Genomic DNA, 24234 nt, shown 5'->3' with positions numbered 1-24234 from the left:
GACTGCCTTGTGGTGAGAACTAGGATACACCAATATTGCATATGATTTTGCATGCCGTGGACATTTCAGAGGGTTTAAGGTCTGATATCCCATGCTAAGGACACAAATCATCATTTATTTTGTGAGGCAAGTGAGGTACTAATCAATCGCATTGCTAAATATGGCTTCTCAGGAGGTTTCATAAACTTCTGCCTAGAGAATATTAGTAAGATAGGAGACATGAACAAAGAGGTGGAGGCCTGCAGGGGACAGCAGACTTATATCTCTGCATTCAGACTCCTTCCAAGTGGAGAATCACTCAGGTCGCATAAATGAACACAGACTGTGTTAGAAAAAGAAATTCACTCAGAATAAATGACGTGGGGGGAGAATGCAGTGGTCCAGTAGATCACGGTCTGTTCTTGACCTGATCCACAGGGGAAGACCAACATGATTCTTAACTGGGAAAACACCCCAACTGCAGTCAGAAACTATTGATACATAGCATTCTTGATTACAAATGGCAGGGGGACTAAGCTTTCTTGCACCCTCCTGTTTGCGAATCAGAAGGGGGGGGAGGGAGGAGGTCACAAAAGTTACTTTGTGAAAGGGAAAGGATTTTCCAGCTCACAGAATAACTATTGTACATTTCAGAGCACTGCTTTGTAGTTGCAAAGTCTGTGATTTTGCCAATCCTAGACTTAGTGGCTACAAAATAGTTTGGTACATTGGGCTCTTGGTACTGTAAATAAAGTTCTCCCCGCTTCAACAAATGGGAGACTCATGTATCAGGCCTAACCTACGCATGTGAGGCTAGTCAGTTTTCTCTGCAAATGCACCTTATTTCACCAGTGAAAACAGACTCCTCAGTCAGGCATGGGTATCCTTGTATGGAGCATAATTTGCTTTTATCAATGACCAATTAGGTTAGTCTAGGTAAAGCTACACAAGGTTAAACAATTGTCTATAATTACAATTCCATGCCGGTTAAATGACCAGTGACAGGTCCAGAAAATATCAAACAAAGAGCAATAAGAATATCAAATTGGAGCTATAAATAACAGCATTTAATTGCATTCATTCAAAGTGTATAGGTAGAAGAGTGGAGATAAGAATGTACCCAATCTGATTTTATGTTCGATAAATTACACAAGCACAAACCCTCAAGTAAAGCACACATAGAAGTACATCAATACAATAAAATTATTATGTTGCATTTTGTTAAGGTACAATCAGTACAAACCTTCATTAAAGACTGGGTTATTCTAAAAAGCTGCATAAGATGTTCAGGACTTTCACCATTCAAGCCTTTAGTTTCAACCTGAGGGGGGAAAAAACAGTTATAGCATGGTGTGTCAAAAACACACAAGTGGATATACCAAAAAAACATACAGCAATGAAAAGACACAAGGAGAGAGTTTGGATCATATGTGACCTTAAGTCAACCACACTGCTAAGCATTCAAAGTTGTATGATTTCTTCTTTTTTTTATTTCAGATCCTTTTATCAGAAAACTCAAATAACACTGTTACAGAAATGCTACAAGAAGATAAGCATAGGCAATAAAAGAATTAGAATGAGATACTGATGAAAGAGGAAGAGGAGAGCTCAAAAGAAAAGGGATAACATAACCTCACATGTTACACAACTCATGACGTTAAATATCATCAGAGAACATTAATGATGAAATAATTGATGACATAATACAATGGATATGAAAGTTTGCTATTCACTTTTCATACGGGAAGATATTCAGCAAAGGATACAACAACCCAATTTTCCATAACATCTGTGGGACTAATGGGCGTTACCTTCTGGAACATCCAGAATATGAAGCAAATCTGTTTACCATATCGACCTACCCTCCCTCTGGAGATAACCACACATTCATCGGGCAAATCATGAAGTTCACCTCTTCCACAATAATCAGTTTTTTCTTGGCAACTTCAACATTCACTGGAATGACAATAATGTCTGCTTGTGAAGAGCTTAGAGTCCTTCCTTCATGACCTCAACCTAACTTAAGCCTTCAATAGCCCTACTCGTAACAAGCATTTGCAATGCAATAGGTCTCGCATTAGGAAAGTTTGAGCTATTAGTATTGCAAATGACACATTTTTTATTTATGTGTTGGTTTTGAAAATAACGAAATTAATAGCTTTGTTATTTACAATGCCAATAGTGTTAACTTTCGCAAATGTAACACCTGTAGCCTTTGTAATGCAATATGTGTTGTATTCACGAGACTTAGATGTATTGATATTACAAATCCAGGAATTTGAGGACGTCAGCCCGGGAAGGCACAAGTGCGTTCCCGAAGGGCGCTTGCCGGGGTGACAGACCAAACCAGACCAGGAAAGGACAAGAACCCTGCAGTCCAGTTTATTATTTTCTCCACTTCCCTTTTCCCCGGGGCGCAGCCTCACGCAGTAGGTGTTCCCTTCCTCTGTTGGGGGTTGTGTTAAAGGGAACTGGGAAACTTCTCAGCTACCATCGTCCCTGCTGGCCTCAAAGAAGAAATGAAGATGTGCTGTGCCTTTGACCTCTCCGGAGCAGCAGTGTAAAGTGAGTTTCACAGGGAAGTCTGGCAGAAGGAGCTTCCCAGTCCAAGGGGACTGCTACGCACTTACCGGCAAGCTTCACCCAGGTTCCCGGCACTAGTGGACTACGGGGGAAAACCACAATTCCCAGCATCCTCCTCTGCGGCGCCGGACATCGTGTCACGGAGGTATCGCCAGGACGCGCTCAAAACCGCACACGGCTCCCGAAGCGCGGGACGCGCGCGGACCCATTCGCACCCGTCCGGGACAGGAAGAGGCTGGGCTGGGCCACCCCCCTAACATCACAGTTGGACTCTATGTAAGACTTTGGACTAAACTATCTGTACTATTTCTTATTGTGCATTGCCTAAGGATAATCTGGTATAGAAATGAACAAAAGCAAACGTAAAGGGGGGGGTAGGAGTGGTTGGTACTTTGGATGCCTTTTTAAATCGTGCTGAAAGTATACTTATGCTGGAAATTGAGACCACTGAAAAGAGGCTCTCCTTAGATTCTTTAAGCCTACCCCCTGGCCAATTGGCTACCAAAGATGTATCCCTTGGGCTGACTACTTGTTCACTATCCCCAACATGGTCTACTAGAGGCTCTCAGACAATGTCCCTCCCCCAGGCCCCTGATCTAAGGATTACTAGTTATCCTGCAGCTTCCGACAGAAAGTGTAGAACTAGACAAAAAAATGTAGTTTCTACGTCTGGTACAGCTGTCCAAACCAGGAAAAGGAAACCATGTAATGCTTCGAGAACAAGTGTTCAGGTTGCAAAGTTAGCAAAAAATAGGAGCACAGGTCTGGCAAGGGGAGAGTCTGATGTAGTTACCACTGCATACACAGGATGATGTACCAGCAATGGACCAATCACGGTATGGGCAGCAGTCTTCAAACGTGTGTGAGTCCAATGAAGATCATATTAAGCAACTAAAGGACTTATTTATAGCCCATTTGGACCCGCTTGTTGGTAGATTAAATCGAATAGATCAAAGGTTAGCAAAAATTGAAGAACATCTATTTAAAGCAGCTGGTAACTCCAAAGCGTCTGGCCCCAGTGAAGCCGTAGGGCCTAAACGGATAGGAAACCCTGAGATCCCTCAAGCCCTAGCGCAGACTAGGGAAGTCCATTTAATTTCCAACCCCCCATTGCTTTGTGTTAATAACTATCCTGACCCAACGTTAGCAGCCCGAAACGCTATAAACCATTGCAATCAGACACCAGTGGGTCCTGTTCTGAGGCCCAGAGCGGTGGGTAGTGGGGAGGGAAGTGTATTCTTAGATCTCCCCCCTGAGTCAACACCTTTTACTATTGTGTTAGCTAACACTCCACCACTGCGACCACGTGAGGAAGACCACTGGTCCTCACTAAAAAATAAGGCCCTTCACTTTTTGGGCACAAAAACAGGGCTTGGGAAGCATCTATTTGAGGATTTCTTGATGGTTCGAAGGGTTGCTTGGGTGGGTAAATCTGTGAAAGGCATGGGGGGATTGTATAGTTATAAGTTTTAGATCCCCTAAACTAGTTAGGTGTATTTTGGAAAGGGCTTCATCTTCTGTGATTAGGGAAGATGTTATACACGTACTTCCTTTGGGGTTCTTCTATCGTGTCAGTCCACCTCTTAGAGGGGGTTTCCACAGGTACCAGGGTCTAGTATCGGGAATGACGAATTGTGCTATCCCTACCTACAATAGTTTTGAGGCCCTGAGTTCCCTGGCAGACAACGACTGACTGAGTGACCCATTCCAAGACTGTAATCTTCTGAATCCAGCAATTGAGGTCCTCTGAGAGGTGGGACGTACTAATACTAGCTATCAAAGACGGCCCCCCCAAAGGGCTATAGTTACCCCCCGGGTTGGACAACGATCTAATGGTATTTTTACAGAGGTGGAGGAAAGCCCCCTAGTAACATTCCAAGATGCCACAAGAGTGATAATGGACAGGGCTAACTTTGAGGTTGAGGGAAGTTCTATTGAAATAGCAGATAGTGGAGTTCTCCGAAATGAGGCACGTAAATGTGGCCTCATCTCATGGAATATAGCGGGCTTGAAAAATAAATCACAGTCACTACATTGGCAGTCTTTTATTGATGATAATGATGTTGTGGTCCTACAAGAAACATGGCTAGTCGATCCGGTATTTAGAACAGGTTATATCAATTTTTACAAACCTGCCACCGTTGTTCAAAGGGGGAGACCGATGGGGGGGCTCATAACCTGGGTAAGGCAGTCTGACAGGCATATAGTCCAGGAGCTGGATACGGAGGGACACGATGTATTGGTAATTAAGTTAACAAGAATGGGTGCAAATGATCTCATAATATTTAATGTATATGCTAGAGGTCTACCCGGTGGGAAAGCATCCAGCACCATTGATCTCCTTGACTTTTATCTTAATAGGTACAAAGGAACAAATGATATAGTGATGGCTGGTGATTTTAATTGTAGCTTTGAGCCCCTGGACTCAAATGACTTCGACCTGGGCCATGAAGAAGATACGTGATGGGAAATCCCCAAATTACTCTTGGCCCGATTAAGAAATGGACAGAGGCGGCCATTCAGCTAAAAACCCTGTGTCTCGAGTATGGCTTAAGAGCAGCCAATGGGAGGACTCTTTCTGACAAGAAGGGGTCAGCAACCCATAATAGTGGTAGTCATATTGACTATATTTTAGTTAACAAGGATTTTTGGCCACCATTAACAGATCTGGCCATTGAGGATAGGGTAGAGAGTGACCATAACCCCCTGGCTTTGGAAATAGCTTGTACAGGCACAAATTTAGATGTTGTCTGTTCCCCGGGAGTAGAAACCTACCTAAGTAATGACACTAGAAGAATCAAATGGTCTAAACTAATATTAAAGTAAGGCCACCGGGAGGCTATTAATACCCTGGTGTCTAATGCCTTGGTAGATCTCCTTAGCTCCCAGGCCACGCCAGGATATGAGACCAAAGTTACATTGGTACCCAACGATCTTTTTAATAACCTGAAAGGATATTTTATTGCCAAAACTTTAAACACGAAGGACCCCGCAAAGGTTCCAAAAGATTCATGGTATGGGAATTCATGCAAGTTGGCCTATAAAGCTGTAGCTACAGCAATTAGATCCAAGGACAGGGATAGGATCCACCGAGCTAGAGTGGAGTACAAGCTGGCTCAACATAAAGCAAAAAAGGAGTGGGATGAAGAATACTGGCAGGAGTTGTATGGTGCCAGCTTAGAAAGGAATATGGTTGGTTTTTGGTATCTGTTGAAGTGGGGTAATGGTGGTACCAGTCAACCACTGATAAACCATATTGCACCCAAGTTATGGGTATCCCATTTTAACAAACAATTTGCTGGTGATCCTGTAGAACGTGTTTTCCCCAGGGGTACCTGGTCACACAAGCTGATTTTCCTGTACTGTGTTTTACCAAACAAGAGGTTAAAATTGCCCTAAACAGTGTATGGAGTGGCAGAGCCCCTGGGCTTGACTATATCCCTGCAGATTTGTTTTTATACAATAGGGCTCTCTGGGTACCATATATTCAGCATCTTGCAAATGCGATAGCGAAAGGTTCCCCAATTCCGGAGTCATGGAAAGGTGCGGAGATTTTACCTATTTTTAAAAAACGGGATAGATGCGATCCAGGAAACTACAGGCCCATTAGCCTAATTGATTGTTTGCAAAAGGTGACAGCCAGGCTTGTGTTGGCCCGTATCTTAGATTGGATCGATGAATGTAATATTCTATCCTCATTACAGGCAGGTTTTCGCTCTCACCAGAGCACAATTGATCAGGTCTTTAGATTTGTTTAAATTTATTGGCGCGTCGTTATCCTTAATGGCGGGCAAATATATGCCGCCTTTGTTGACCTAAAGTCGGCTTTCGACTTGGTTCCCAGAGCCAGGTTATGGGATGTCTTAGCCAAACAGGGCTTGCCTAGGGAATTGTTGTCTTTTCTGATCAAACTCCATGGAGGGAATTTTGCCCAAGTTCGCTGGGGTCTGCATGGCCAAGTGACCGACAGATTCCAGGTTGAACGCGGGGTCAGGCAGGGGTGTGTAATGGCACCTACTTTATTTTCACTCTATATCAATAACGTGACCAAATATTATGATAACCACCCCACTGATGCCCCGACTTTAAATGGTAGTAAAATACCCTTGTTAATGTTTGCCGATGATACGTTGTTATTATCAAAGACACAGCGAGGGCTCCAGATGGCTATAACAAGATTTGAGCTATTCTGTAAGGACTATGGTCTCATTATAAATGTAGACAAGACCAAGTTTATGGTCCTTTATAAACAGAAAATAGTAAAGGGGTTAGTCTCCATGAATAATGTTGTACTGGAGCAGACAAATATTTTTACGTATCTAGGTATAATACTAACTTCAAAACTTAAGTGGAATTCAACCTGGATATGTTGCTACTCAGACATGCTCAATTGTCTGGTGCCCTGTTAAGAGAACATCGGCAATCCTATACTAAGCCGATTGCCCCTGTATTGAAAATATATAACGCAAAAATCACAGCATCTGTACTGTCCGGGGCAGAACTATGGGGCTTCAGTAATTTATCTGCACTTGGTACCTTGCAAAACAAATTAATGAGGTCTATCACGGGCTTACCACAATCCACTCCTCTACTACCACTCTATTACGACCTGGGAAGTCAGTATCTGGAGGATGCGGCCCACTGTAGACCCGTGGCCTATTGGAGGAGGCTCTGGGTTACTCCAGAGCTCACTGAATATGCCCACGCCCTGTTGGAGGTCTGGGATACTGCAGGTGCAGGAAAACTCTTGTGGTTCAAGCAGGTCAAGAAAATATTGAGCGACCTTGGGCTGAGTTTGTTGTGGCAAAACCCAATAAATGCAAGTTTTCCATCCCGTAAAGAGTTGAAAGAGTTATACTGGAATATGGTCACGATAAAACGTTTTTCAACCATGACCAGCACTTCCTTGTCTAGGGATTACCTAGAGACTAAACATGTCCCTGCCTATGAGAAATATTGGGACCTTATAACGGTCCCATGTGACAGGAAATGGTTCCTCCAATTTAGGATTGGTACCCTTCCTATCAATGCATTTACAGGCAAATGGGGTGCAGGTTCAAGTATGAATTGTCCGTTCTGTGTAACACAACTGGAATCCATTGGCCATGTTCTTTTTATTTGTCCAGCATATCGGAATGTAAGGCATAAATGGCTAAAGCCGATTTGCCAGTCATTGGGGGTTAACTTCAGGCATTGAAGCCATACGGATTTTAAAAACTGACGAGACAGAGCTAACCATAATTGCCATCTCGAAATTTTTACATGGCATGTGGATAATTCGTGCGCATGGAATGAAAAATTAGGATGCAAAGACCTGATCAATTAACTTGGTTTTATCATTAAAAGATTTATAAATGGTGATGTTTTATGGATACAATTGTTTTTAAATGAATTTTATATTAATTTATTTATTAAGGTATAAATGAATTATGTAACTTGGGACGATTTTATGGGGTATTTGTATTTTGTAATAATGTCAATGGACTACGGTCACTGTTTCAAATTGTATATGTCTTTTATGATCATGAGATCGAATAAAGACTACCATGACTTGATATTACAAATAACAATGGCTTTTAATTTTTTTAATAATTAATACTTAAATAAAAGTTATTGTAATTTATAATGGCAATAGCTTAAACTTTTGTAAATAACTTGTGTGAAGATCATGTTCAGTGTATTTTATTGTGATGAAAATCCAAGAACAGAAGTCTGGCGTGTCGGGGAGGAAGATGGCGGCGGGTTGACGCCAGCCGTGAGAGCTCTGTCCTTGATCTGGAGGAATCTGGCCACACCGGAGTACTTGCGCTTTTCCAGCAAGTCGCATGAATGATAACTATGCGGTGAGCAAATGAGGCTTATTGTTCCTCTCTCAAAAACCACTTTCTTACCCGTACCTTGTGTCTTCTGCATCTTTGGAGGTTTCACGGAGCAAGCCGACCTGAGCTGAGTGGAGCGGCGTGCACTAGGACCCGGAGGCTCAATGGGCGTGGACGCTCTGCTCAACGTCAGACGCAGCGAGTCTGGAGGTTGAAGGGATCGAGATGAGCGGAGAGAGGTCGGTATAGTGAACCGATCGAGTGTTTGGCGCAGGATTCAGACAGCAGCGGCGGTGAGCGGGTATGGGTATCAGTATCGGTATCGTTCTTGGGGCAGAGAGACGGGAGGAGAGCTCTCAGGTGCATGCAGTGTGTCTTCTGTGTGTAGAGAGGTTAGGGAGAGTCGCTGTGTGGCACTTGGGGCTGCTTTAGGCTACAGGCACTGATACAGGTCTTCTGCGACGCATCCAAAGATCTTAAAGGGATGGACATTGATATCGATGTGAATACCAAGGCTATTCAGACCCCCTTAATAACTTTGAACGAAACTCTACCCACAACAAGGGAACCCAAGGGTGGAAGGGACAAACTAGAGTTTAAGGAGACGCTAAGAGTATCAGAAGCTGTGGTTGCAGCTCCTACAATTACAAGGAGCAGATATCTCCTTCGCTCCCTACCTGAGAGGGAATTACCACATTCCTCTTCGAATGGCTTGTTACCTGTCCCTTTGACTCCGCGGCAAAAAAAGAGAGAAAGGAGGGAGAAAAGTAAAATTGAAGAGGTGAAAAAACAAAAAAACAAAAAAAGTTGTGTGACACTAAAACCTGCTCCCTCCCTAAAATCATACTTTAAAATAATGGAGAAAACAGTTTCCAGTTTGGATATAGCCAGTAAGCAGGCGACGCCACACACTGAATCTCAGGTGTCTATTATTGCCCCTGCGCTCGGCTCCTGCTTTTCCGCGATGTCTCAAAATAAGTACGCTCCCCTGCTTTCTGAGCCTGAGACTGACTTGGGAGATTGTTTGTCTGGTACTGATTTACAGGACCGAAGCAGCGAAAATTCCACTTCCGCTGAGCCCCCACCAGGTACCACCTTTCAAGTAGCAGTCAGTCTTGCTGACAATCCTTCATCTGAGGTAGCTGATCCCTCAGGGGGGAATAGCCAAAGACTGGATTTTCAAATGCAACAAGTGCAGAGAGAGGGAGGGGGGGAATATCGAGAGTTTATTCGCATCCCTACGGGAAGATCTTCTAGCGAAGATACTCCCCAAATTCGAAATATCTGAACGAAATCAGAAAGAAATCACTGAGAAATGCACTAGTCTTGAAAGCAAACTAGACGATATTTGCACAAGAACAGAAGTTTTAGAAGGGGAGGTAGCAGTCCTTACGAGAGTCTCGCAAGCACACTCAAAAACGATATCTGAATTGAAAGCTCAGAATCAGACTTTGAGCAGGATATGGAACGGTTGGAGATACATGCCAGACGTAACAATCTGAAGTTTTTGAAAGTTCCTGAAGGAGCTGAAAATGAAGATGTAAAGGCCTTGGTCTGTAAGTTGTTGAGAGAAGGAGTCCTGAAGGACAGACCCGATATCAATCTCGAGAATGAAGTACAGCGGGCACAGAGATCCCTTTCGACGCCATCCTGGTAGAAATGCACCCAGGAAAATCTTAGTAAATTTTCTCTCATACTATAGTAAAATAACGGATATTAGGTAGGGCTCTCATCGATCCCTCACTTCAGATTGACTCCTCTAAATATTTAATTCGCTCTGATGTTGGTAGAGTGACAGCGCAGAGGCAGTGGGAGTTGGGGTCCAGGATGCAGGAATTAAGAGGGTTAGGGGCACAGGTCATGATGAAGTTTCCGGCCTCCTTGCGGGTGGTATGGAATAACAAAACGTATAATTTTATGTCCCCTCAGGAAGTCGATAGCTTTATTATCAATTTGAAAGATGCTCAGCGATAAATATATATCATAATTAATTTTATGAGAAGAGTAGATATCACAGAACGATAAGTATACATGGGCCTTAATTATTGGAGCACGGTAATTACAAATACATTTATAAAAACATAGGTGTGTAAAATAAAAATATAAAAAATATATAATAAAACAAAAATATATATAAAAAAACCTAACATAAGTGGTACCTATTCATGAAGAAAAAATATATATACATAAATAAAGGGGGGAAAAAAAAAGAAAAAGAAAAAAAAAAATATATATATATATATATATATATATATATATACATATATATATATATATACATATATATATACATATACATATATATATACATATACATATACATATACATATATATATATATATATATATATATATATATATATATATATATATATATATATTACCTACTGGCGATAGCCAGTAGGTATATATAGTTAGGATTTTTTTCCTATGGGATTTTTGAAAATTCTATGTCGAATAACTTTGGCGTTTGAGGACAGAATTGGCTGAAATTTTCAGGAAAATTGAACATTTTGTTTCTGAGCAGCCCCCGAAAATTTGGGGGGGTTTCGTCCCAAAACGTGTTTTTCCCATGCAATTTTCCATAGGGCGGTTGGCCTCACTTTTAGCCCGAACGGCTGAATGGATTTACACCAAACTTGGCAAAATTGTAGGGACTGGTAGCCCGATGTGCCTTTGCTATGTCTCAAGATATATGCTCCAGTGGTTTTTACAAAAATGTACTTTGAAAAATATATATTGGGCTACATTGGGCTATATATATGTTGGAGCCCAAATGTAGCCCAATGTAGCCCAATGTAGCCCAATGTAGCCCAAAGATGGCCACCAGAGACAAAAAAAACCAAATGTAGCCCAAATATCAGCCAGATGTAGCCCAACTATAGCCCAATGACAGAATGTCCCAGAGTGTTCTAAAGAACAACTAGAGTGCTAACAGTCCTACTTATTACAAAGGTATGGCACACCTGAAGCCATCTTGATTGGAATAAAGTGGTAACTCTTAAAACATTTCATTTAAAAAGGAACAAAATGAGGGAGTTCATTTTGCCATAGAAAGTATGATTAGCGAATATATGACGAAATCCCGCATACCATCAGTCCGCAAAAAAAATCCTGCATGTACTATTAGGCCGCAAATTAAAATAATGAAAACTTTTAGAACGAATATGCCTTTAGCATACACTAAACAACTAAACTACCCTAAACCCTAAAACACTACCCCCAGCATGACCCTACACTACACAAACACTACAACACTACCCTAAACCCTAACACACTACCCCCAGCATGACCCTACACTACGCAAACACTACAACACTACCCTAAACCCTAAAACACTACCCCCAGCATGACCCTACACTACGCAAACACTACAATACTACCCTAAACCCTAAAACACTACACCCCAGCATGACCCTACACTACGCAAACACTACAACACTACCCTAAACCCTAAAACACTACCCCCAGCATGACCCTACACTACGCAAACACTACAACACTACCCTAAACCCTAAAACACTACACCCAGCATGACCCTACACTACGCAAACACTACAACACTACCCAAAACCCTAAAACACTACACCCCAGCATGACCCTACACTACGCAAACACTACAACACTACCCTAAACCCTAAAACACTACCCCCAGCATGACCCTACACTACGCAAACACTACAACACTACTCAAAACCCTAAAACACTACACCCCAGCATGACCCTACACTACGCAAACACTACAACACTACCCAAAACCCTAAAACACTACCCCCAGCATGACCCTTCACTACGCAAACACTACAACACTACCCTAAACCCTAAAGCACTACCCCCAGCATGACCCTACACTACGCAAACACTACAACACTACCCAAAACCCTAAAACACTACCCCCAGCATGACCCTACACTACGCAAACACTACAACACTACCCTAAACCCTAAAACACTACCCCCAGCATGACCCTACACTACACAAACACTACAACACTACCCTAAACCCTAAAACACTACCCCCAGCATGACCCTACACTACACAAACACTACAACACTACCCTAAACCCTAAAACACTACCCCCAGCATGACCCTACACTACGCAAACACTACAACACTACCCAAAACCCTAAAACACTACACCCCAGCATGACCCTACACTAGGCAAACACTACAACACTACCCAAAACCCTAAAACACTACCCCCAGCATGACCCTACACTACGCAAACACTACAACACTACCCTAAACCCTAAAACACTACCCCCAGCATGACCCTACACTACGCAAACACTACAACACTACCCTAAACCCTAAAACACTACACCCAGCATGACCCTACACTACACAAACACTACAACACTACCCAAAACCCTAAAACACTACACCCCAGCATGACCCTACACTACACAAACACTACAACACTACCCAAAACCCTAAAACACTACCCCCAGCATGACCCTACACTACGCAAACACTACAACACTACCCTAAACCCTAAAACACTACACCCAGCATGACCCTACACTACGCAAACACTACAACACAACCCTAAACCCTAAAACACTACACCCAGCATGACCCTACACTACGCAAACTCTACAACACTACCCAAAACCCTAAAACACTACCCCCCAGCATGACCCTACACTACGCAAACACTACAACACTACCCAAAACCCTAAAACTCTACACCCCAGCATGACCCTACACTACGCAAACACTACAACACTACCCTAAACCCTAAAACACTAGCCCCAGCATGACCCTACACTACGCAAACACTACAACACTTCTCAAAACCCTAAAACACTACACCCCAGCATGACCCTACACTACGCAAACACTACAACACTACCCAAAACCCTAAAACACTACCCCCAGCATGACCCTACACTACGCAAACACTACAACACTACCCTAAACCCTAAAACACTACCCCCAGCATGACCCTACACTACGCAAACACTACAACACTACCCTAAACCCTAAAACACTAGCCCCAGCATGACCCTACACTACACAAACACTACAACACTACCCAAAACACTACCCCCAGCATGACCCTACACTACGCAAACACTACCACACAACCCTAAACCCTAAAACACTACCCCCAGCATGACCCTACACTACGCAAACACTACAACACTACCCTAAACCCTAAAACACTACCCCCAGCATGACCCTATACTACGCAAACACTACAACACTACCCTAAACCCTAAAACACTACCCCCAGCATGACCCTACACTACACAAACACTACAACACTACCCTAAACCCTAAAACACTAGCCCCAGCATGACCCTACACTACGCAAACACTACAACACTACCCAAAACCCTAAAACACTACCCCCAGCATGACCCTACACTACGCAAACACTACAACACAACCCTAAACCCTAAAACACTACCCCAGCATGACCCTACACTAAACAACCACCACAACTCTACACTACACTAACACAACACTACACTACACAACACTACACAATCACTAACCCACGAAAAAATTAACACAAACCCACTTACCTCTCTCGTCATCGTGGTTTTCACAACGCAAATGCATTTACCATACATGCCTTTAAAACGTAATTCTTTGTAAAGGCATGCGTGATAAATGCACATGCATTTTGAAAAAATGCGGTATAATGGTATGCGAGTTCAATGACCTTGCGGGATAATGGTATGCGGACTGAAAGTCGGCGGGATAAAAAATGCGGGAAAATGGCTGCAAACCATGATTAGCAGCAGACTTCCCTGGTGAGCACTAGCTTTACTACATTGATCTAATGAGCAACTAGAGTGCTAACATTCAGAATTTATGGCAAATGTGTGACACATCTGAATGCCTTCTTGATAGAACCAAAGTAAACAAGCATTGAAAATGCAATAGATCTCGCCCTCGTTTAAGTTAAAGCCATTCTGTTTGTAATGAGGTGGCTTTTTAGCTTTGCTTTTATTAGTGTTTTTAAAACTTTCATGTAAATAACATGCATATGTATGCATATATGTATATGTATGCATGCATTTATATTTATATAGATATGCAGATTATATATGTTTATATATGTATATTACCTACTGGCGATAGCCAGTGGGTATATATAGTTAGGATTTTTTCTCTATGGGATTTCTGAAAATTCTATGTCTAATAACTTTGGCGTTTGTGGACGGAATTGGCTGAAATTTTCAGGAAAATGGCACAGTTTGTTTCTGAGCAGCCCCTGAAAATTTGGGGGGTTTCGTCAAGGGGGGGCCGAGAAAAAAGGGGGGTCCCAAAACACGTTTTTCCCATTCATTTTTCCATAGGGCGGTTGGACTCACTTTTAGCTCGAACGGCTGAATGGATTTACATGAAACTTGGCAAAATTGTAGATATGGTTTGCCCGACGTGCCTTTGCTATGTCTCAATATATGTGCTCCAGTGGATTTTGAGAAATTAACGTTTAAAAAAATATATATATCTGTGACAGCGCTCCGGTTAGCACCCCGGTTCGCGTACCTGACGCGTAACGGAACTTCGCGAAGCGAAGCTGATTGGCTCTCCGGTGTCTGTCAACATTCTAAACAGTCCGGAGCGGCCGCCATCTTGTCTCTCGGTAGGATCGAGAGACAAGATGTGGTGAAAAAAGAAGGGGGAAATGAAGGAAAGGGAGCAAGGTAAACCCCTCCTGACCCCCTAGGATTGATGAGGGGGATATTAAAGTCCCCCGCGGGGCAAAAAAAAACAAAACATTTTGCGATTTTACGCCGTAGAGGCGCGTCCCGGTACGCGAACCGGGCAGCTCACCGGGCAGCTAACCGGGCAGCTAACCGGCAGCGTAGCTGTCAACATTGTAAACAGTCCGGAGCGGCCGCCATCTTGTCTCTCGGTAGGTTCGAGAGACAAGATATGGTGAAAAAAGAAGGGGGAAATGAAGGAAAGGGAGCAAGGTAAACCCCTCCTGACCCCCTAGGATTGATGAGGGGGATATTAAAGTCCCCCGCGGGGCAAAAAAAAACAAAAACATTTTGCGATTTTTCGCGGTAGAGGCGCTTCCCGGTACGCGAACCGGGCAGCTAACCAGCAGCGTAATGGGAGTCCGCCATCTTGTGTTTTTGGAGCTTCCGGTTCGCGTACCAGGTAGCGTCCCGGTAAGCGTAACAAGGGGAAAACCAAGAGAAACAGTAAAAAAAAAATGAAGGGAATAGATTTCCAGCAAACTTGGCAAAATTGTAGGGACTGTTTGTTTGATGTGCCTTTGTAAGGCCTCAAGATATGTGCACGTGTGGATTTTGTGTAATTAAGGTTAAAAAAATATATATATCTGTAAGCGTGCTCCGGCACGCTTACGTTACGGGTTTTGTTTGCGCTGCAGAGCCGATACGTCACGGTTATGCGATGCGTCATGAGGCGTCTCACGTGGCTACGTGATACGTCACGTAATAAAGAATATATTTTACAGCTATAGATATTAGCTTTTAAAAAACCAATGAAATTCACTGAAAAAACCATAGGTTATAGACCATATATAGTTAGGAATTTGCATTTACAAAACCTTGAAAATTCACTGAAAAAACCATAGGTTAGAGACCATATATAGTTAGCTGGACATTTTATTGACATAAAACCAATGAAATTCCATATATAGTTAGTTGCACTAACTATATATCGCGCACCCGCAATCCACTGCTGATGATGTCACATATTACATCATTCATGACATGGTCAGTGACATCACTGATGACATCACTGATGACATCTCAAATGACATCACTGATGACATCACTGATGACATCTCAAATGACATCACTGATGACATCATGACACACCAATACCAGTTACTACATACGCACTCACTGATTCCTACGTCTACACACACAATCACTCATTCACCCATACAATCACTCATACATACAGTCACTCATTATTACAACACTATCATATGCACTCATACACCTATGCAGACACTCACACACTGCCACTCATCCATGGAGTTACTCACACACCTAGTCAGTCCTGCAAAGAATCAATCACACTTCCATTTCCTCATCTATACAGTTAAACACAGAACACCATACTTCAGTGACATCACTGATGACATCTCAAATGACATCACTGATGACATCACTGATGACATCATGACACACCAATACCAGTTACTACATACGCACTCACTGATTCCTACGTCTACACACACATTCACTCATTCACCCATACACTCATACATACAGTCACTCATTATTACAACACTATCATATGCACTCATACACCTAGTCAGTCCTGTGAAGAATCAATCACACTTCGATTTCCTCATCTATACAGTTAAACACAGAACACCATACTTTTTCACACATATACTAACACATACTTACTCTCTTATACAATCACTGATACAAGTACACATTGATATGCACAGAGTCACACACCTCCCAGCCAGCCACACACACACTCAGTCTTCCATACATCCACTCATTCTTCAATATGTAAAACATATTTAAACTTTACAAAAACACACAGACACTAGATGATGTCATCAGTGATGTCATCAGTGATGTCATTTGAGATGTCATCAGTGATGTCATCAGTGATGTCATTTGAGATGTCATCAGTGATGTCACTGACCATGTCATGAATGATGTAATATGTGACATCATCAGCAGTGGATTGCGGGTGCGCGATATATAGTTAGTGCAACTAACTACATATGGAATTTCATTGGTTTTATGTCAATAAAATGTCCAGCTAACTATATATGGTCTCTAACCTATGTTTTTTTCAGTGAATATATATATATATATACACATTAAGAACATAAAAGATGAAATGGGTGTAGGTACTTTATTTCATATAGTTGATATAATCGAGGCCAAAAACCAGGTCAGGGGTAGGGCCCTCAAATGGCGATACAATCGCCAAAGGTAATAAGGGGGGGTTCCTCAAGGGGGGAGGAGGGAGTGGGTGGGGGGTTGGGGTCCTAAAGAGAAAAAAGTGTCCTCATATATCTAGAAAAGATGAGATAGACATGATACAACCCTTAAATAGAGTAAATATTGGAGCCAAATTAGCAATTGGATAACTTTTCTTTAATGATAAATATGGAAATGGTGAATAAAATAAAAATAATAAGTTGGAATGTCAACGGATTGAGGGAGAGTAGAAAACTTAATAGAATCTGCGAATTTCTGAATAAATTTCCACAAAGTATTCAAGTCAGACAGTGGACTTTGGATAGATCCTTGTTATTACAGGAGGGGGTAAAAAATGATTTGCTGAAGTGTATGGCGGAGTATTTTGAGTTTAACAGTGCCACAGCATCTGATCAATAGTGTGGGAAGCTTTTAAGTCTTATCTAAGGGGTAAATTTACAACTATAATGATACAGAGAAATAAAATCAGGAAGAAGACAGATGATGACTCTTTACAAAAAGAGCAACAGCTGCAGAAAGCCTCTCTGGAACAGCAGACTAATCTGATTTCCATACAGAAAGAGCTGGAGAGCTTAAAAGCTAAATATCAGGCGAATTTGTGACAAAATCATTAAAGATAGGTGGGATGCAAGCAGACTGCAGAACTTCTCCAATGGAGAAAAATGCGGTCGAATCTTGGCTTGGAAGGCTAGATCTGATCGGGCTAGAAACCAGATAACCAGATTAAGGATACAGAGCTCTGGAGACACATCATTTGACAATGATGAGATTTTGGAAGAAGTCAAAACATATATGCAGAATCTATACATGGGGAATAACGATAAAACATCAACCGAAGGTGCAGCTCAGTGGTTAGAGGGGTTAAGCCTTCCACATCTAACGGAGGTGGATAGCTTGGTTTTGGGCTCTATGATCAAAGAGGGGGAGGTCTACGACCAGTTGAAAAGAATGGCCAGGGGAAAAGCATCCGGCCCAGACGGGCTTCCAGTGGAAGTTTACCAAATAGGATCTGATATCGTAGTCCCCATTCTGACATCTTTATTTAATAAAATACATCAGGAAGGAGAGCCTATCCCTCTGACCTGGTTAGAGGCCACAGTTACGTTAGTTCTGAAGTCAAATAAGGACCCCCTGATCGTTGAGTCCTACAGGCCAATCTCGTTGCTAAACACAGACTATAAGATCTTTGCAGGTGTTTTGGCAGCGAGAATGGCCAAAGTTATTAAGTCTGTGGTGCATGAGGATCAGAGGGGTTTCATGCCTGGCAGGCAGCTAAATGAGCTGACGTTCCAGGCTATTGCAGCAATAGACTTTGCTACAGAGGGAAAAATCCCTCTAACTATCGTAGCAATTGACGCCGCTAAGGCCTTTGACCAGGTTAGTTGGCTGGACTTGTGGGAAGCCTTGGCAAAATTTGGTATACCAACTAACTTTATAGCATCCGTAAAAGCACTGTATTTTCACCCCAAGGCCAAGTTTCTTGTGAACAATCTACTTACAGACTGGGTCCAAATAACACGTGGCACTAGGCAGGGATGTCCCCTCTTTCCCCTATTGTTTAATTTATATATAGAGCCCTTAGTTATTCAATTAAGATCGGATGTTTTAATTAAGCCTTTCTGCATAAATGAACTAGAATTAAAATTTGCCTTATATGCGGATGATCTTTTAATGTATACCTCCAATCCTGAGACATCAATACACCGACTATTCCATCAGGCAGAAGCCTTTGGAGAGGCTTCAGGATATAGAATCAATAAAGAAAAAACAGAGGTCATGCAGTGGAACCACGAGGATCAACTCCCCGAGACGAAGCCCCGGATGAGATATTTGGGAATAAATCTGGTTCAAAACATCTCTGAGACATCCAAAACAAATTTGGATAGAGTCTATAAGGACATCTGTGGACTTTTGCATCGTTGGTCGGGACTGCCACTAAACATCTTCGGGAGGGTCAACCTAATAAAGATGGTTATTTTGCCAAAGGTCACCTTTCTTTTCAATTCAATACCCTTGTCATTCAATCCTAAAGATATTGCTAAATTACAGGGAAGAATAGGATCTTTCATTTGGAACTCTAAATCGCCCAGAATCTCTCAAAAAAACTGAGAAGAAAACTGAAAACAGGAGGACTCGCCATGCCAGATATTCTTCACTATTGTCATTCTTTTCATTTAAAATTTTTTAGAATAATGGCCGATAAGGCAGATACACCCTGCTTGGGTCGGTTATTTCAGGCACTACTACATGGTATTCCTCTAGGGCATGAATCTTTCTTATTTAAATTTGGAGACCCCAGATTCTATAAAAAGGTCAGATTAAAGATTTTAGATACGGCACTGAGAAATTGGGTGTTTGTTAGAAAAAAATTGGGTATCCCGTATTATACACCTCAGGCTCCTATATGGGATTCCCCTGGAACACCGGAATGCCTCAGAGACCGACTGTCGCTTCCCCTTAAAACAGCTGGTATTATGCAGTGGCAGGATCTTCTTGATAACTCACAGCTATTGGGGTGGGATTCACTCTTTAGGCTGACAAATGGAACTCTCACCAGGTTCAAATATTATCAGTTATCTAGCTGGTGGTCTACTATATCTTGGGATCTAACAACTAACCCTAAGTTTGACCTGGTAAAGAAGAAAGAGAGATGGAAAAAAGAGATTTCCTTTTGGTATGAGGCATTAAATGAGAAAGATGAAGTCACAGAACTCGAACTTAATAAGCTGTGGGGAGGAGTGGAAATATTGCAATGTGATAATCTACCAGCTCTATGGGAAGACTCTTTTAAATTGCTAAACACAGTGGTGAAATCAGCCCCTTTAAAACGAAATCATCTGTTCACTCTGTATAGAGCATATATATCCCCGAAAAAACTGGTTAAGATTACGAACCTTGAATACTGTTGCCCACGTTGCAAGGTTTCTACAGCAGATGACTTGCACATGTTTGTAGAGTGTCCAGAATTGTTGTCCTTCTGGTCTAAAATCGAAGAATTCATAACAGAAGTTTTGGATATACATTTTGTCATTTCTCTTTGGCTTAGGAGTAGACTACCAGCTTAATGATATGAAGACCAAATTTGTATTTTATGTAATGATTTTAGCTAGGCGGGAAATTTGCAAGGCCTGGAAATCAGAGAATGCTCCCACCTTTTTTGACTGTCTGAAATACATTATATATATCAGTGAGTCTGACATGGCATGCGATAGCTCTAGTCAAGATAAGATCTGGGCAGCCCTGGTGGCTTGGCGGAACAGATGAGAGTATTCCTATGATTTCTCCTGGGTACTGTTGGTGCTTGGTCTCCAACCCAATTAAGGGCCTTCCAGTTTAAGGGTATGGAGTGGACATAGCAAACAGCAAAGCCTAGAGGGGTGTTCTCTATCCTCTCCTATCCTGGATTAAATCCTCGAGGCCGGTACATCGCAATATGGAGAGGAGGAGATACCCTATCTGGAATACCCATTATTGGTATATGAGGAATAAAAAAGAAAAAAAAGAAAAAAAGAAAATCCAAGAACAGAAGTGAAATATTAACATCTTTTTGTGACATTTGTAATAAAGCTTGAAACATTGAGAGAACATATTTGAACCAGTTGTTGTTGAATGTAAGTAAATAAGTAATTTTATTTGCACAGTTAATTAAAACCAATGCAATACGATACAAAGCACAATATAAAATCACATATGTTTAAAACCATCATAGTATGGACATTTATGTTCTATTCTTCATAGTTATAAAATCATATTAGTCTTTCATTTATCACACAGTATTTGGAAGTAGACATAGTTTGTGTTACAAAACAAGTTGGGATCAGATCGGTTCAAGATTCTAGTCCTGGCATTTTTTCCTCCACAGCATTTAAAAATTTTACAAGGCCGCAAAACTTTTTAAAGGCTGTGGAGTTGTTGTTGAATGGTTGCACAGATTGATGTTGTGGTGGCGCTGAGTGATGTTGTGGTGCCGACGAGTGATGCTGTGGCGTTCAGTGATGCTGTGGTAGTGCATAGTGACGATGTGGTGCCCCTGAGTGATGCTATAGTGGTGCCGAGCGATGCGTTAGGTAGAGTGAGTGCGATAGATAGATAGAGGCGATAGATGGAGGGAGGGTGATAGATGTGTGTGGTTGTATGTGTGTTGTTGTATGTGTGTGTGCGTGGTTACAGAAGGATGTATGTGGAAGAGAGCAGCAGATCAGCATATTATAAGAGAACAGGGAGTTAAAGAAGGATGCGTGTTGAAGAGATCAGCAGATCAGCACAGCAGAAGAGAACAGGGAGTTAGAGAAGTAGGCGGTGGAAGGGAACAGCAGGTCAGCAAGGGAGAAGAGAACAGGGTTTTGGAGAAGGGGGCAGGGTAGAAGAGAGCAGCAGATCAGGATGGGAGAACAGAACAGGGAGTTAAAGAAGGAGGCGGGTGGAAGAGAGCAGCAGATCAGCACAGGAGAAGAAAAGAGAACAGGGAGTTCAAGAAGGAGGCAGTTGGAAGAGAACAGCAGATTAGCACAGGAGAAAAGAACAGAGTTAAAGAAGGAGGCGGGGTGTTTGAGAGCAGCAGATCAGCTCAGGTGAAAAGAACAGGGAGTTAAAGAAGGAGGTGGGTGGAAGAGAACAGAAGATCAGCACAGGAGAAGAGAACAGGGAGTTAAAGAAGGAGGTGGGGTGGAAGAGAGCAGCAGATCAGCACAGAAGAAGAGAACAGGGAGTTAAAGAAGGAGGTGGGTGGAAGAGAGGAGCAGATCAGCACATGAGAAGAGAACAGGGAGTAAAGTAAGGAAGTGGGTGGAAGAGAACAACATATTAGCACAGGAGAAGAGAACAGTGAGTTAGAGAAGGGGGTGGGGTGAAAGAGAACAGCAGTTTAGCACAGGAGAAGAGAAAATGGAGTTAGAGAAGGAGGCGGGTGAAAGAGAACAGCAGGTCAGCACAGGAGAAGAGAACAGGGAGTTAGAGAAGTAGGCGGATGGAAGATAGCTTAAAGAATATCACAGGAGAAGAGAACATGGAGTTAAAGAAGGATGCGAGTGGAAGAGGACAGCCGTTCGGCACAGGAGAAGACAACAGGGAGTTAGAGAAAGATGCGGGTTGAAGAGAGCAGCAGATTAGCACAGGAGAAGAGAACAGGGAGTTAAAGAAGGTGGAGGGTGGAAGAGAACAGCAGATTAGCACAGGAGGAGAGAACAGGGAGTTAAAGAAGGAGGCGGGTGGAAGAGAACAGCAGATCGGCACAGGAGAAGAGAAGAGAACAGGGAGTTAGAGAATGAGGCGGTGTAACAGAGCAGTAGATTAGTACGGGAGAATAGAAGAGAACAGGGAATTAGAGAAGGAGGTGGGTGGAAGAGAGCATCAGATCAGCACAGCAAAAGAGAACAGGGAGTTAAAGAAGGAGGTGGGGTGAAAGAGAGCAGCAGATCAGAACAGAATAAGAAAATAGAACAGGAAGTTAGAGAAGGAGGTGAGGTGGAAGAGAGCAGCAGATTGGCACAGCAGAAGAGAACAGTGAGTTAAAGAAGGAGGCGGGTGGAATAGAATAGCAGATCAGCACAGGAGAAGAGAGCAGGGAGTTACAGAAGGAGGCAGTTGGGAGAGAGCAAAAAGATTATCACAGGAGAAGGCAACAAGGAGTTAGAGAATGAGGCGGTTGGAAGAGAGCAGCAGATCAGCACGGGAGAACAGCACATGGAGTTAAAGAAGGAGGCGGGTGGAAGAGAGTAGCAGATCAGCACAGGAGAAGAGAAGAGAACAGGGAGTTAAAGCAGGAGGCGGTTGGAAGAGAACAGCAGATTAGCACAGGAGAAGAGAACAGGGAGTTAAGTAAGGAAGTGGGTGGAAGAGAACACCATTAGCACCGGAGAAGAGGACAGTGAGTTAGAGAAGGGGGTGGGGTGAAAGAGAACAGCAGTTTAGCACAGGAGAAGAGAAAAGGGAGTTAGAGAAGGAGGCGGGTGAAAGAGAACAGCAGGTCAGCACAGGAGAAGAGAACAGGGAGTTAGAGAAGTAGGCGGATGGAAGATAGCTTAAAGAATATCACAGGAGAAGAGAACATGGAGTTAAAGAAGGATGCGGGTGGAAGAGGACAGCCGTTCGGCACAGGAGAAGACAACAGGGAGTTAGAGAAAGATGCGGGTGGAAGAGAGCAGCAGATCAGCACAGGAGAAGAGAACAGGGAGTTAAAGAAGGAGGTGGGGTGGAAGAGTACAGCAGATCAGCACGAGAGAAGAGAAAAGGGAGTTGGAGAAGGAGGCAGGTGAAAGAGAACAGCAGATCAGCACAGAAGAAAAAGACAGAGTTAAAGAAGGAGGCGGGGTGGAAGAGAACAGCAGATTAGCACATGAGAAGAGAACAGGGAGTTAAGTAAGGAAGAGGGTGGAAGAGAACAACATATTAGCACAGAAGAAGAGAACAGGGCGTTAGAGAAGGAGGTGGGTGGAAGAGAGCAGCAGATTAGCAGAAGTTAACAGGGAGTTAAAATGCAATGCAATATGTTTCTCATTCGGAAAGTTTGAGCTATTGCTATTGTAAATTACCTATTTTATTTTAATGTTTTGTTGTGAAAAATAGTTAAATTAATTGCTTTGTCATTTACAACGCTTATAGTTATAACTTTTGCAAAATTTCACACCTTTGTAATGCAATATGGGTTGCATTTATGTGACTTACATGTATTGATACTACAAACAACAATGGTTTGGAGGTGGAGTTGAGAGTTGGCTTTTGAGTTGGAGGGTGGAGTTGGCTTTTGAGTTGGAGAGTGGAGTTGGCTTTTGAGTTGGAGGGTGGAGTTGGCTTTTGAGTTGGAGGGTGGAGTTGGCTTTTCAGTTGGAGGGTGGAGTTGGCTTTTCAGTTGGAGGGCGGAGTTGGAGGTTGGAGTTGGATTTGGAGGTTGGAGGGCAGAGTTGGAGGTTGGAGTTGGATTTGGAGGTTGGAGGGCAGAG

At 42.6% G+C, this 24234-nt stretch overlaps 1 protein-coding gene across 2 annotated transcripts in view; it reads right to left on the bottom strand.

Moving 5' to 3' along the window:
- Positions 1 to 24234, bottom strand: part of CEP290 (centrosomal protein 290) — a 1500249-nt gene that overhangs the window by 1424250 nt on the left and 51765 nt on the right. For both annotated transcript variants that reach the window (XM_078678872.1, XM_078678869.1), the window contains exon 3: positions 1223 to 1300. In XM_078678872.1, the coding sequence (XP_078534998.1) occupies positions 1223 to 1300 (78 nt within the window). The remainder of the gene's footprint in view (positions 1 to 1222; positions 1301 to 24234) is intronic.

Source organism: Lissotriton helveticus, chromosome 1_1, assembly GCF_964261635.1.
Source record: "Lissotriton helveticus chromosome 1_1, aLisHel1.1, whole genome shotgun sequence".
NCBI lineage: Eukaryota > Metazoa > Chordata > Amphibia > Caudata > Salamandridae > Lissotriton > Lissotriton helveticus.
This window is presented reverse-complemented; position numbering and strand designations above follow the sequence as displayed.